This window comes from Lagenorhynchus albirostris, chromosome 17, assembly GCF_949774975.1.
Source record: "Lagenorhynchus albirostris chromosome 17, mLagAlb1.1, whole genome shotgun sequence".
Taxonomy (NCBI): Eukaryota; Metazoa; Chordata; class Mammalia; order Artiodactyla; family Delphinidae; genus Lagenorhynchus; species Lagenorhynchus albirostris.
Window position 1 is genome coordinate 4,691,789 of NC_083111.1, and position 13,229 is coordinate 4,705,017.

Sequence of the window (13,229 nt, forward strand, 5' to 3'; positions counted from 1 at the left end):
CAGCCCTTTAGTTGTAGCATTTCATCTGAGAATTAACATTCCCATATTCAGAAACTAAAAGATAGGATATCATAAATAATCAATAAACACATGTGCAATTCCAATACTGGTTTGAGAAAATAATTCAAACATTTAATATCTGAAAGCCTCAAATGAGTCTCTCACTCTCAAAAAAAAGGTAGCGCTCAAGACTCTGCAATGACAGATCATCACAATCTGTAGAGACCCATGAAGAAAAGATGCCTCCTCTACCCTCAAAGTATTTTCTGATATTGAAGGAAAAGCCCACTCCCGAACATAATACTGTAATAGGTCTAGATTCTCCTTCAGAAAATCAATTGCTAATTAGTAAATGGGAAGGAAAATTCCTTTAATTGTCAGCCTACACCTAAAAACATTCCAGAAATTAAGAAGTTTGTGAATGTTCTTATCTTTACCTTGTGAGAAGCTTTTTAAATGTTATGAAGTCTGTAAGAAATGATTTAAATTGCCCTAAAAAAGTCCACAAAGTACACTGTTCTTATACTAAGGTTTTAAAATTTATTTCACTAACTTAACGGAAAGTTTTAAACTTTCTGATGAAGAATGAAGAAAATAATTTTCAACAGTTTCTAAGATTTTTCAGAACACTTCACTTAGGTACACATTTAAAATAATCTTTAATCTTTTAAAAAAAAAACAAAAAATCGTTTTTCCTTATTTAAAAATAAAGAATTCCAAATAACCACTACATATTATTCTTAAATTTAATTTAGTTTAATACAAGTCTAAAGATATGGAGGGAAAACTTTTGGGGAAACTATTTTTAAAAGGTTATAAAACCAGCAATTTGTATTACAAATACTCTCTTATAGATCCCCCAATTATCACTCTCATTTTGGGGGGGTAAATTTATTATTATTTGCTTTGTATTTAGTTATTCTTTATTCACAGAAGTCAAATTTTAAATTTACCATGATTATTATTTAATCTGATATTCTCATCCACTAGTTCTTCCCCATTAATTTTGGACATTTTAGTCCATACTTATGTTCTTGTAATACACTTTCATTACTGAAAACTCATTTTTTTTAAGACATCAAAAAAGAACACTTTTGCTTTCTAACACATTCATATTTCTAGGTTTTCTATGTATTTAGATTAGGAAAAGTTTTCACTTAAAAAAAAATACAGGGAAACATTTCAAGCCAGTTGCTCCTCCTATTAAGCTAGGACATAACTGCCTGAATTCATTCATTCTGTGCAGGCATACCCATTTCTTAGGTTGCCATCTCAAATCCCCCCACACACACACCACTGTGGTTAGTTTTAATACCATGACCCTGCAGTAACTCTGTTTACAAGACATCCAGGGACTTATAAACACTAACAATTTTAATGCAGTATCACATCACTTCACTTTTTAAAAATGAGATATTATTTGTTTTCTGAAATTGTGACTTTGTTTTCTGATAAGCATTAAAAAAAAAAAAGAGCAAAAACCTTAACACTTTAACAACAACAAATACCAGTACATACACAAAATCAGAAAACAAAAATACCAAAGCACCTTTGGCAGTTCCTCACCACCCATACCCTTGTCAATACCACCCTTGGTGGAAAAGGTGGAGACAGGTGGGCACCCAGACTAGAATGCAAATGACTGGGCAGTAGGCCAAGTGATTTAAAAGTAAAAATCAAATCATGGCCCTGCAATCATTTCTGCCAGGTTTTCACACATGTATATTTCTCATAGCTTCAAATGTGAAGTACACACCAATACTTTCATAAAATGTTATGGTCTCAAATTTTGCATTTAATTTCTCAAATTAAATTTAAAAATTAAATTTGCTAATGAGATATAAAAATTGCCCTGTATAAATGAAAAGTAGTAACACAGTAGATGTCAGGTTCAAGCTTTTCAAAAAAAATTAGGGACTGAAATACATACAAAAGTAAAAATTAGTTGCCTCCAAAGTGGTCTTATTGTACAATGGGAAAGAATTCCCCTGCATGGATTCTAAAATCATAGTTAACTTAACTGTTCATCAATCCAGTGTACCCTGCCCTCACATTTAACTTATTTGTAAATACTTTTCCAAGGCTACCTAAACAGTTACTAATTGGTTAAATATGCTGCCTACATTAATTCCTGTTAAAATTAAAGAAATCAAAGGTCCATTTTTGTTCTTTTGCAGTGTCTGATATATTTTTAAAGTATTTGATGTTTCAGATAAGGTGTTTATCAGGTTCTTAAAGCATTTAGAAAATGGCTCAAGGGACAATTTTTAGCCCTTTTACCTTTAACATATTCATTATATTGGGTTGTGTTGAACAGATTCAGTTGTTCCTTCCTTCTTCTGAAACTCTTCCCTACTCAAATAACTTAAGAATCTAAGACATTATCAACATAAAGAGGACAATTTGTTATTTATTTCCTATACATTTGGAAACACATCAAAAAGAACAAGTATTCCAGGTTGTGTAAGTAAAGTTATTCAGTAGAACTTTTTTCTTTTTTCTTGGGTGTGTGTGTGCATGTGTGTGTGTGTGTGTGTGTGCACGTGTGTGTAACAGGTAATTTTTTACATATATTATTTTTCCAAAGAACAAGATTCTAAATAAAAAACATTAAAACATTCCTGGAAGGAACCAATATTTTGATTACACAGCTTAAGGGGCAAATGATTATCAAAACAAAACTTCAAAGATCGCTATAGATACATGTTTCAGTTCTCAGGCTTTTCAAATCTCAAAGACAGGAGCATTGTATTTCATTCAGCAAATAACAATTTAATCCTTACAAAGGAAAATTTCCAGAATACCAAACCAAAATGTATACAGTGACAACCAGGATTATGTTAAAAACAAAGGAAAGAAAAAGAACACCTTTGTATGATATTAAAACAGAGAGTATCCTTAAAATTGGGAAACTATGTTGATAAAAACATAGTCATTAATTTATTTAGCTGTAAGATGTCTGTTTATTAAAATATTTAGGTTATAATAAATATGCAGGTATTGAATTTTATCAGAATTAGCCCACATTTATAAATCATCTTCCAAAGCAGCTAAATACCTTATAGAATTTCGAATAGCAAAATTAGGCATATAAATTTCAAATAAGAATCTCAGCCTATGAGGTTTCTCTAATTTTAACTGAAATAAAGATTTTGAGTATACAATAACTTTAGCTTATTTCTGTAAATTGGTACAATTTAATGGTAGCTTCAGAAAAAAGATGTTCAACAGGTAGTATTTCTCAGGCATTAAAAAAGCTCAGTACAGTCAATTCAAAGTAGCAATCATGCTCTGCTCTATCTAAATAAGGCTCTCTGAGGAATTACAGGTTTATACTTGTGTGCTCTGAGTGCATTTTCTGATTCAGAAAAGTAACTAGTTGTGTAAAACCCAAACATGAAGTAAGTTTCATACCATTCTCTGTGAGATAGAAAAAAAAAAAAAATCACAATACCAGCACTTTTATTTAGGTTGACAGTAAACTAATCACAACTTGAAGTGTCCAAACAACCTCAATAACTCAATGGTCTAATGTAACTGGAAGAAATACTTTTCCTTCACTTTTACAGAAACTGAATTTATTGATATTAGTATCTGGTTTGTGAAAGTGGCAACTATTCAAGATCTAAAAGTCCCACTTATTTTAAACACATAACCGAATTCTGACCATTTATAGTCAATGTAACTGTCTTGAGCCAAAATAACAATGAAAATGTACGATAAATTTCAAAGGTTTTATAAGTATTAATGGCATTCCAAAACCTCTGGAAAGATTATTTGGGGGGGGGGGGAGTTTCTCTTCTCCTTTGACAGTTTAATCACTTTCCAATCAATTTTGATTTAACAGTGGTTCATGGGATTAATTTTTTAATGAGTTCTTAGAAAGTTGCAATTGCTTCCAAAATCAGAAACCACACTACACCAATGTAATGCTGTCATGGAGATGTTTACAGAAAGGTGCAGATAAGAGCTCAGAGGTGAACACAGGTTAACACACACTAGACTTCAAAATAATAATTTGTACAGTATGGCAAGACAAAATATTCTGTATAAGAAGTCTAAAACTCCAGCCCTAATTTTAATCCATTTCTATAAATCATAAAAACAAGGGAAAATAGGCATCTATTCCAGAAACTTCATATACCTGTGGAAAACGGAACACAAGTAAATTCTATTCGAGATTAACCTTAATCTCCAATAGAGGACAGCAAACAACCTACACATTTTAAATTTTGGAAATACTCTGAAAATCTAAGCCATTAGACTCAATAGTAGTTTATGATCAGTAAACATTTCCTGTTAAATAACACAAATAAATTCAACCTAAAAGATGCAAACTGGTAGGTCACAGGACTTTAAAACCTTTCCATTTCAAAGGCGCAGAGTTACAGCACATGTATAGGATGGGGTTTTAAAATGGGTATGCGTAAACTTTTCCATGGTGTTGGTGTATGTGCTTTTTTTCCCTTAAAGAAATGTCTCCTGCTTACAGTGTAAAAGAATCTCCACCACTCTGTCTGGAGTTTTCAACCAGAAGTCCTCAATGTACCTTAAGCCAAATTGAATATTAGGTATTTTACAGCTTTTACAAAATGGCTGTAAAATTCACATTATGGGCATACACAGCTCTTTGATCTCACTGCACAGAATTCATAGCTGTTCAATAATGCTATACCATTACACCACACACCTTAAACTATTCCCATTTTTCCACAATTCCTTCCAAAATCAGCTTCCAAAGCAAAGCAATGTAACATGCAAAGTTCCTGGGAGGGCTTGTTACACAAAAGAACAGCTTGGATACAAACTGATCTTCACAATATCCATCTTCTGTTGGGCTTGCTTATCCCTCCTTTCCCTCCATCACTGCTAAAGGTGGGTGCATTTGAGTAATGGAAAGAGGAGACTCTTCCATCACCACACCCTCCCAGAACCTCTGCTTCTGGTCCTCACGCAGGGATTCTGTGTAGGTGATGAAAATCATCAGAAAAGAGAAGCTGTCCCTTTAAAATGCCCTGCTCTGTCCCATATCCCACGTGGAACCAACATCAGCAGCACTTTCCCATTAACTTCAATGTGATGCAAGAGGCACCATCCTTTTCTATACGTAAAACCAGAAAACCTCAGCTGAACATTCCTTCCTGAGGATGAGCACGTGAAGCAAACGTGTCAGGAAGGGATAAACCCAGCAACTGCCCACCCCACCCCAAAAGGTGCTCCAGTCTTGCACACCAGCCTCTGTGTGCAGCATCACCTCTCTACCCCTCCTCTGTAGAGCCTAGTTTGAAGAAACGAGGGAGCCACCAACAAAACCTGAAGCATAAATGCGACGAAAATGCCATCTAAAGCCGGAAAGGTTTATTCTTCCAATCACACATATTAACTCTATTAAGAAAATGGCATCACTTTTTTTTCCAAAGGAGGGGGGGGGGAACCCCGCAACGATCATTAAAAGAGAGTTATAAAATAGCAAATATAGTGTTTATCTTATCTCAGATCAGTCCACATTACCAATAAGTTTAGCAGTTTCTGCACTACCACCTCCCCCCCTCCCTCCCCCTCCTTCTCGAGCATCGGATTTTCACGTTTTCTCATTGTCGGTTGAGTTATAAAAGGCTTTTGCCCTTCGAAAGTTTTAAAAAATAAATAAATATTAACTCCTTGGTCCCTGCAAAGTCAAAATGGGCTTCAGGGGAAAGGCGGTTCATCCTTCTACCTTGAGCGAGAAAAGGGGGAGCATCCCGGATTTTTTGGGATTTTTTTGCGATTTTTAAAAAATTTTTATTTGGTTATATGCCTGAGTTCTCCCTCCATTTTGGTTGTTTATGATACTGACAACAAGCTGTCCCTGCTCTGTGCAGATCTCCTGCTTTCATTTACCACCCCTCCTCCCGCAGGCACACACCCCGGGCTCACACCTCCCCGTAGACCCCGCACCCCGACCCCGACTCGCCCACCTGAGGAAAGGGCAAAAACAAATCCGTTTCTCCAAAAAAGAAAAACCTCTTTTGAAAAAGGGGCAAAGTTCCCCCAAGTCACTCAAAGTGCCCCCCAAATATTGCCGACTGCGGGTTTCCGCCAGGCCCTTTGGGAAGCGACCTTCCCCCGGGATGTTTTGGTGGAAAATGCGGAGAGTTTACTCGTAAAACTGAATTTATATTAATTTTTCCCTTATTTTTCGGGTCTCTAATGTCTTCCGCTCTCGCTGCTGCCGCTGCCGCTGTCACAATATTCACAGCACCAGAGCGGAGGAGGAGGAGGAAAACTTTTCAAACTTTCCAGACCCTGAAGAAAGGGTTTTTTTTTTTTCCCACCGACCTCACCTTCGGGTCTCCAGCCGCATCGCCCCCTGCCCTGTCAACAGCGACTCCGGGAGTCCTCGCACCCCCGCTGAATGATTTTATTTTATTTTTTATTATTATTTTTCTCTCTGGGGTCCTGAGCAGGGGCTGAGAGTAGCACAAACTTTTCCTCCTCCTGCCGCCGCCGCGGCTCCTCTGCCCCCTCGGCGAGTCCCATAATTTAAATAACCCTGATATTTCTCCCGCTAAACGCCTCTCCGCCGCCCCGGACCCCGGGAGAACTCACCGCGGGGCTTTAACATCCTCCCTCCGGCCCGTCCGCCGCCTTTACACCGCCCGCGGAATTTCTAATAATTTTTTTCTCATATTTCGGGCTGGACGCGGCGGGCCTGGAAATTGTTTCCTTACGCCTCTTTCCAGCAGCCATTGTAGTGTATGCGCTGCCCCTGCAGCCCAACTTGCAGCTGCCGCCGCCGCCGCCGCCGCCGCCGCCGACGTCGCGCCCACCGCTGCCTCCCCCGGCCCGCTCGGCCGCCGCCCCCGCCTCCCGCCGGCCCGCCCCCTGCCCCCGCCCGCCGCTGTGCCCGCCCCCCCCGCAAGCTCCTCCCCGGGGTCGACCACTGGAGGCCGCCGCCGCCGCGGCTGGGCCCACCGATTGGCCTTCCACGCCGCCCGTCAAGCCGAAGTGTTAAGAGGCGGGCCGCGGCGCGGGGGGGTCGCGCGGGGCGGGGCCGCGCGCGCCGCCCCGCCCACTCCTCCCGCCTCGGCCCTCCTCCCGCCGGCCGGGGGCGGGGCGAGGCCCGTCCGCCCCCGCCGCGCCAGGCCCCGCTCAGCTGTCAGTCAGGCGGCGGCGCGCCCCGATTGGGCCGGCGGCCGCCGGGGAGCGGGGGCAGCACGTTGGGATGCGCGCTACTTAAGGTCCCGCTGCGTGAGCCATTGACGTGTTTGGAGCTGGAGACGGCCTGGGCGCTGGTGAAGCGGCAGCCCGAGGTGAGTAGTTCCCCGCCCTTCCCTCTGCGGCGGCTGCCGGGCTGCGGGAAGAGACTGGCGCGCCTGGGCCGCCGCGGGGCCCGCATCCGCTTTTCCGGCGTGACGCCGCTTCCACCAGGCCTCGCCTGGGCGCGGGCCCCTTCCCGTCACATCCTCCCCGCAACACGGGTCTTCTCGGGCCGGGGACGAGGAAGTTGCCCCCTGCCTGGGCACCCCCGGCCCTTCCTTCACCCTTCCTTCACCCTTTTTCCCAGCCTTTGGAGCGTAAATGCCTAGCCCTGCCCCCAGTTCCCTGCGTTTTCCTCTCCCCCTGCTCTTCTGGGCGCCGTCGAAGGTGAAGGTCGGGGCAAGGTGGGTTCACCTGCGGCCGCCGTCGGGGGGCCGGGCAGCTCGTTGGAGGTAGCGGGGCCTGGGGCTCGCCTGGCTCCAGAGTCTCCGTTCGCCTTCCCCGCCCCCTCCGCAGGGCCACCGCTACTTCCTGACCCTGCCTGCCTGCACCCAGCCGTGGGTTAAAGGCTTGAGGGCCTCGCAGGACGTGTTTCAGCTTCCCGACGGTTGCCCTGCGGTGTGGGAGGGCCGCAACCCCTGCCTGGGCAAGGACCAGCACGGGAGGGGTGGGCTGGACGGGTCAGCAGCGTTCGCGTCCCCCTTCCTTTGCAGAGCTGCTCGGAGTGGCGACCTGAACCACTGGGTGGGAAATCAAGAAATACTTTTTAAAGCAGTTTGCCCTTTGGAAAAGATTTTAGGGCTGTTCCTCAAACGTGCCGTGCTTTTGCGGCCCTTCTCTCAAATCGTTGGTTTCTTTCTGACTGTCCCCTGCAAGTAGAGCTTCGTCACGTTTGTTTGGTACCTTCAGAAACTAAGTAGATAAGGCCTCGCTGGCGGAACACTCGAACTTGACTTCAGCCCCGCTCCTCACTGTAAACTGACATTTCCTCTTCATTTCCAGTTGATACATGAGGATTCATGCAAAGAAGGTGACAGTCGGAAATCCAAACTTAGATTGACTTGTATTTAGAATCCGGAAAGGAGAGGAAATGAAAGGTGGATAAACTCCTACAGCAGACCTGATTCGGTACATGTGATGTTACCTCGGTGTTATTTGTAAAGAATTCCTGACCCATGACAATGATAAAATGCGAACCAGAACACTTTCAAAGGAGGCAGGCAACCTGAGTTCTGTCTGCGTCTGATCGTTGTTGAGATTATATCCAAGGCATATGAACAACTAAGCAGAGTTCTTTGCTCTCACAGCATAGGACAGATGTAGAAAGGAAGGCTGTGAATTTACTTAGTGCCCTCACCTCTCATAAGAAGAAGTGAAGGCTGCAAAGGAATTGTATTCAGGAGAGGAAGAAGCTTCTACATATAGTTGCACAGCATCTTGAATTTCCTTTTTGCTAAGATGTTTCTGCTAGCTAGGTATACTCATGTATTGGTCAGTGAAGATGATAAAATAGAAGGATTACTTAGTGGGTACTGAAAAGACCCCCGAACGATTAGACTTTTTTCCATCCTTCTTTGCAGAGGTTATCTCCTTTAGCCTGGACATCGTGATCTTTCTCTTAATAGAGAAACGGAACTAGTTGACTCAAGGTTCAGAATACCTTCACTTTTCAGGAGCTGGTGGGGTTTGATTGTTTTTCCTGAATGTACTTTATTTCTTTTAACATGACTGATATGTTTTGATGGTCCCATCTTGGGCAAGGAAAGTAGAAACCACTTTGTACAAAAATTCTGAGCTCTGTCTGGTTATACTGATGCAGTTTTTATTCAGTGGTGTTTTTGGTAAGTCATACTGCATTATTTGCTGGCTTCTCCTTAGACCTCTAGGTAAAAGACAGTTAAGCTAGAACACCATTCAGGAGTAAGTTCCTTAAACTTAGTGCAGAGCATTTAAAAATATTTGTGGGTGGCTTAATCGATAGTATGCTAATACGTTGAAATAAACAAAAAATTACCTTTTAGTAATTAACAGTCAGTTGATTATTTTTTTTTAGTTTTCCCTTTTAGTTCATTTCTATGACATGTCTTTGAAGATAATAGTATACCAATTTCAATTAACTTCATTATAGAGAGTAGTTGTCCTGGGATAGAGTCGACATACTTGTTATATGAGTATACAGCTTGACTTGGAATCACTAATTGGCCCTTAGAGAACTGTGGTCATCTTTAATGGATAAAGGCTTCTTCAGAGCTGTATCTCTGTATACGGCTTTAGTTGGAAGATGAATGCTCTACAGTAGCATTCCCTGACTTCCTTCAACCCTGGGAAGTATCAGCTAAATAGAAGATGCCCCTGGAAGTTAAGTTTCAGATTTTCTTTTTTTAACTTTTCAGAATGTCAACTAAGTAATAACTTTGTTTTGTTTTTGTTTTTGGTATATCGGCCATCCCAGGGCTGGCCATGGAGTAGACATTCACGTACTTTAGTTAACAAACGTTTTTGCTAAAGTTGGGTTGTACTAAAGTATTCCACCCTTATTTTGTGTGCTAATCCATATATAATAAGGAAGTAATAGAGTGCATGCGGTATTCTTAGGTTTCGTTAATACATTTAATTGCTTAACCTTTAGAAATAGGAGTAAACGAAAACCAAATTTTAGCTGAACTATCTTTCGTTCTGGACATTGTAATCAAATTTCAGTAGATGCACTTTAGGAATTTAAATGAGGCCTTTGTGCTGAGGCACAAGTCAGTGCAAAGGAGAATCACATCCAAGTCTTTACTCTGAAAATACAGAGGTTATATGAGTTCCTCACTGGATAATCATTATGGCAGAATTAACTTTTCAAGTACTTGTGGAGCTGATGAGATTTACTAGCTTATATTGTCATCCACTGTGTAACTCTTCCCCAACATCTGCCTGCAGGAAGAAGACAGGTAGGATGCCCGTGGTAGCTGGAAGGCTGAGAGATCCTGACATAAATCCTTGCTTGTTGGTAAGCCAGATCGCTTTTAATTGTCGTGAGTATCGAGTTGGAAAAACAGGCTTCTTCTGATTTTGTGGGCGTCAGTTTTCTGCAGTTCTTAAATAAAGTTATTTCTGTACGAGAAATATTCCTGGCCTGTGTATCCTTATTTCACTAGAGCATTTTTAGATATTCATAATCTAGCTAACAAGGATTCATCTCTTTTAAGTTTCCCTAATTTGTATAACATCACTGTTATACTAGACAAGCATGTGTAACACAGAGGAAATTCTTGAGTCCAAACATGCAAAGATGGAAAGTAGGTATTTTTAAACCGTCCCTGAAATTTATGTTTTGATAGCAACGCCTTCATCATGTCCCTGAGACAACCTGCTGAGGATGAGGGTTGAGAACTGAATTAGGCTATTTAAAGCCTGAAGGTTTTCACAAAGGTATCATGTAAACAAAACATTTCGTTGTAATGGTAAAGCTTTATTGGCATTTATTTGGTAAGATTTAGCGGTTCTTACTTGTGGCATTGTCACCCTTGAATAATGCAGTCGTTGGACTGGTGCTATGGAAATTATATTCCTGATCCTATATGCATTTTCCAAATATACACATTCATTAAATATTTGGCGTAGAAGATTAGCTTTGCTACATATATGACATCTGTTTAACGGCTTTACTAAGTCTCTTTAGCTAGACCATGTTTCTTAGATCTGTGAAGGAAGTTACCTTCCCCTTTATTTAAAGCTTCCCTTTAGCTGGAGTCTCGGAATCATGCCTTTCACTTTGAAGTTTGTTCTCCAATCTACTTCCAGTTCAGACAGCTGAAATTTAACTCCCAAATGGCAGCTACCCTCCTTTGAACTCTTAGCCCTGTGTTGCTCCTTGTGGTTTTGAAGTGATATTAATGATAACCTATTAAAATTGCTTGCATAATTGTGTACTTACTTGCGTAATGGAGCAAATGATAGCCGAACACACGTTGAGATGAATGTCGTTAAGTTACCTTGCAGACCAGTCATTAGCAACTTACTTAGGTTCTCGAAACCACCTTAACTCAAACATTCAAGGCCAAGCGAGAACTTGGAGGGGCGGAGAGCTGCCCTCTGAGTCGGGAGACTGAGTTTTGCTTCCACATACAGCAGTGATTCCCTCCCCGCTCCAGCCCGCCTCGTGTGGCTTGTGGGATCTTAGTTTCGAGACCAGGGATTGAACCCAGGCCCCGGCAGCGGAAGCACCGAGTCCTAACCACTGAGCCGCCAGGGAACTCCTTGCACCGTGATCTTGAGCATGTTGCACCTTGCCTCGGCCTCTTCATTGACCGGTTACTGGGTTAAGTGATCTCAGTCAGTGCTTCGACTCAAATTCCTGTGATCAGGTGTTCAGAAAACTGACGCCACTGTGAAAAGGAAGATGTCTGCTTTGAGCAGAACGAATGCTGGGATAGTTGGAAAGATAATTCTGTTCCTGTTCATTATCTGTTCGTTCAAATGAACAAAAAGGAACTATTTCACATTACCTGCTCTGGGGGGGGAGCAGCTTCAGAAGTTTGTTTTTTTTTAGATGCCATTCCCCCTCTTAAATGATACCTATCTTACATATTTAAGGAATCTGATGCTTCTACCAGATGTATGGATGAATATAACTATGACAAAGAAAGGTGTTCCACTCACTTCTTGAAGTACAAAAACTGCCGGAAGTTCTGGGTAAGCCTAGTTTGGTTACCTTTATGTTGAAACTCATCTGCTCAGCTTGAAACTGAAGCCTGAAGTTTGTCAGCACCCACAATCCTTCCTTAGTGATGGCTGTCGGAAACTTACCTTTTTGACTTTATCTTCCGTGTGCCCTAAAGGATCCTTGGGCGCTCTCGTTAGCTGCCTCACCCTCTGCCCACGTGTAAGGACGCAGCTCTGATAGAGGTGTGTCTTCCTACGTGCATAAGTGCCTGCGGCCCTAAAGCGATAGCCTTGTTAACAACTGGAGTTTTCTGGAGGTGAGCGGAATAGGTGGCTCGCCCCGTCACAACACGCATCAGGCTTCCTTTTCTCTTCTTCCTCTCCCGCCATCACCCGTGGTCCCATTTTTGGCGGACGTTGCCATATAATTTCTGTTTCTCTGAGCTCTGGATCCAGCTGCTTCCTGTCCCTCTGCTAGCTTACCTGTTGGTTTCATTTGGCCGTTACTCCGTAGCTCCTCTCGATGGGCCTGAAGTTACAAAGTGTGTCCCCACCCCAGTTACAGTTAACATATTCCTGTGGGAACAATCACTTCTGTTTAATTGAGAATCGTCTGAAAACAGTATCTGGAGTCCTAGAATGCATTCTTTGTTGTTTTTTTTAAACTCGGTTTTTTACGTTTCCTTTCTGAAGACCACAATAGCAGATTACTGGTAACTGATTCGCATTTAGTACTTGACTGATTTTGGTTTTTCTTTTTTGCACATACACACAGAATTCTATCATGATCCAGAGAAGACGGGATGGAGTGAAGCCGTCTATGCCTACAGCAGCAGAGAGAGACATAATCTTGCAAGCAATGGGCAAGATGCCCTATTGAGTGTTTGCATTAAAGTGGTTTATTTAACTCAGAAGCAGATGAATATGTTTAATAAGTGGTTACGGTAACTTCTTAAGACCTTCCAGGCCTTACCCAGACAGATCTCAGATTGCACCAGGGGAAGCCCTGTGTCCTCTGTGTTTGCTCTCAGTGCCATAACGAGAGCAGGCCGCTCTGGCTGTGCCGTGTCACCGAGTTTACAAGACTTCCTGAAGGCAGGGGAGCGTCAGGAAAGAGTCCATGAAGAGTCCAGCTTTTCCGCTGAGTTTCGAAAGAGAAGTAAGTCGGGAACGAGGAAGGACTTCATGGGGGTGAAAGGGAAGCAGTGCTTGTGATGTGAGCGACGCCATGATGGAGGGAAAGCTGGGGCCGCATCTGGAGAGCAGTGTGTAGACGGTCCCCCTGGAGGGTGAGGTGGGGGACTGAGTGGTGGGGAGAAGACGGGAAGGTAAGTCCAGGG

At 42.4% G+C, this 13,229-nt stretch overlaps 2 protein-coding genes across 10 annotated transcripts in view; one reads left to right on the top strand and one right to left on the bottom strand.

Annotated features, from left to right (window-relative positions):
- PLAG1 (PLAG1 zinc finger) overlaps positions 1–6,783 on the bottom strand; it is a 51,253-nt gene extending 44,470 nt beyond the window's left edge. For all 4 annotated transcript variants that reach the window (XR_009536340.1, XR_009536339.1, XM_060127572.1 and 1 more), the window contains exon 1: positions 6,589–6,783. The gene's annotated coding sequence lies outside the window, so the exon portion shown is untranslated. The remainder of the gene's footprint in view (positions 1–6,588) is intronic.
- Positions 6,784–7,138: 355 nt separating this feature from the next.
- On the top strand, positions 7,139–12,803 carry CHCHD7 (coiled-coil-helix-coiled-coil-helix domain containing 7). Of its 6 annotated transcripts, XR_009536572.1 has the most exons (6): positions 7,139–7,292; positions 7,756–7,885; positions 10,165–10,234; positions 11,821–11,919; positions 12,066–12,206; positions 12,665–12,803. XR_009536572.1 is itself a non-coding variant. In XM_060128581.1 (5 exons), exons 3-5 carry the CDS (start codon positions 10,181–10,183, stop codon positions 12,767–12,769), a joined length of 258 nt encoding a protein of 85 aa, XP_059984564.1. In that variant the 5' UTR covers positions 7,139–7,292; positions 7,756–7,885; positions 10,165–10,180; the 3' UTR covers positions 12,770–12,803. The 6 variants fall into 6 exon arrangements, 5 of the variants coding, with proteins under 5 accessions (XP_059984564.1, XP_059984565.1, XP_059984566.1 ...); XM_060128581.1 differs by lacking the exon at positions 12,066–12,206; XM_060128583.1 differs by lacking the exons at positions 7,756–7,885; positions 12,066–12,206 and adding an exon at positions 8,242–8,367 and having other exon boundaries at positions 7,144–7,292.
- The last annotated feature ends 426 nt before the right edge of the window (positions 12,804–13,229 follow it).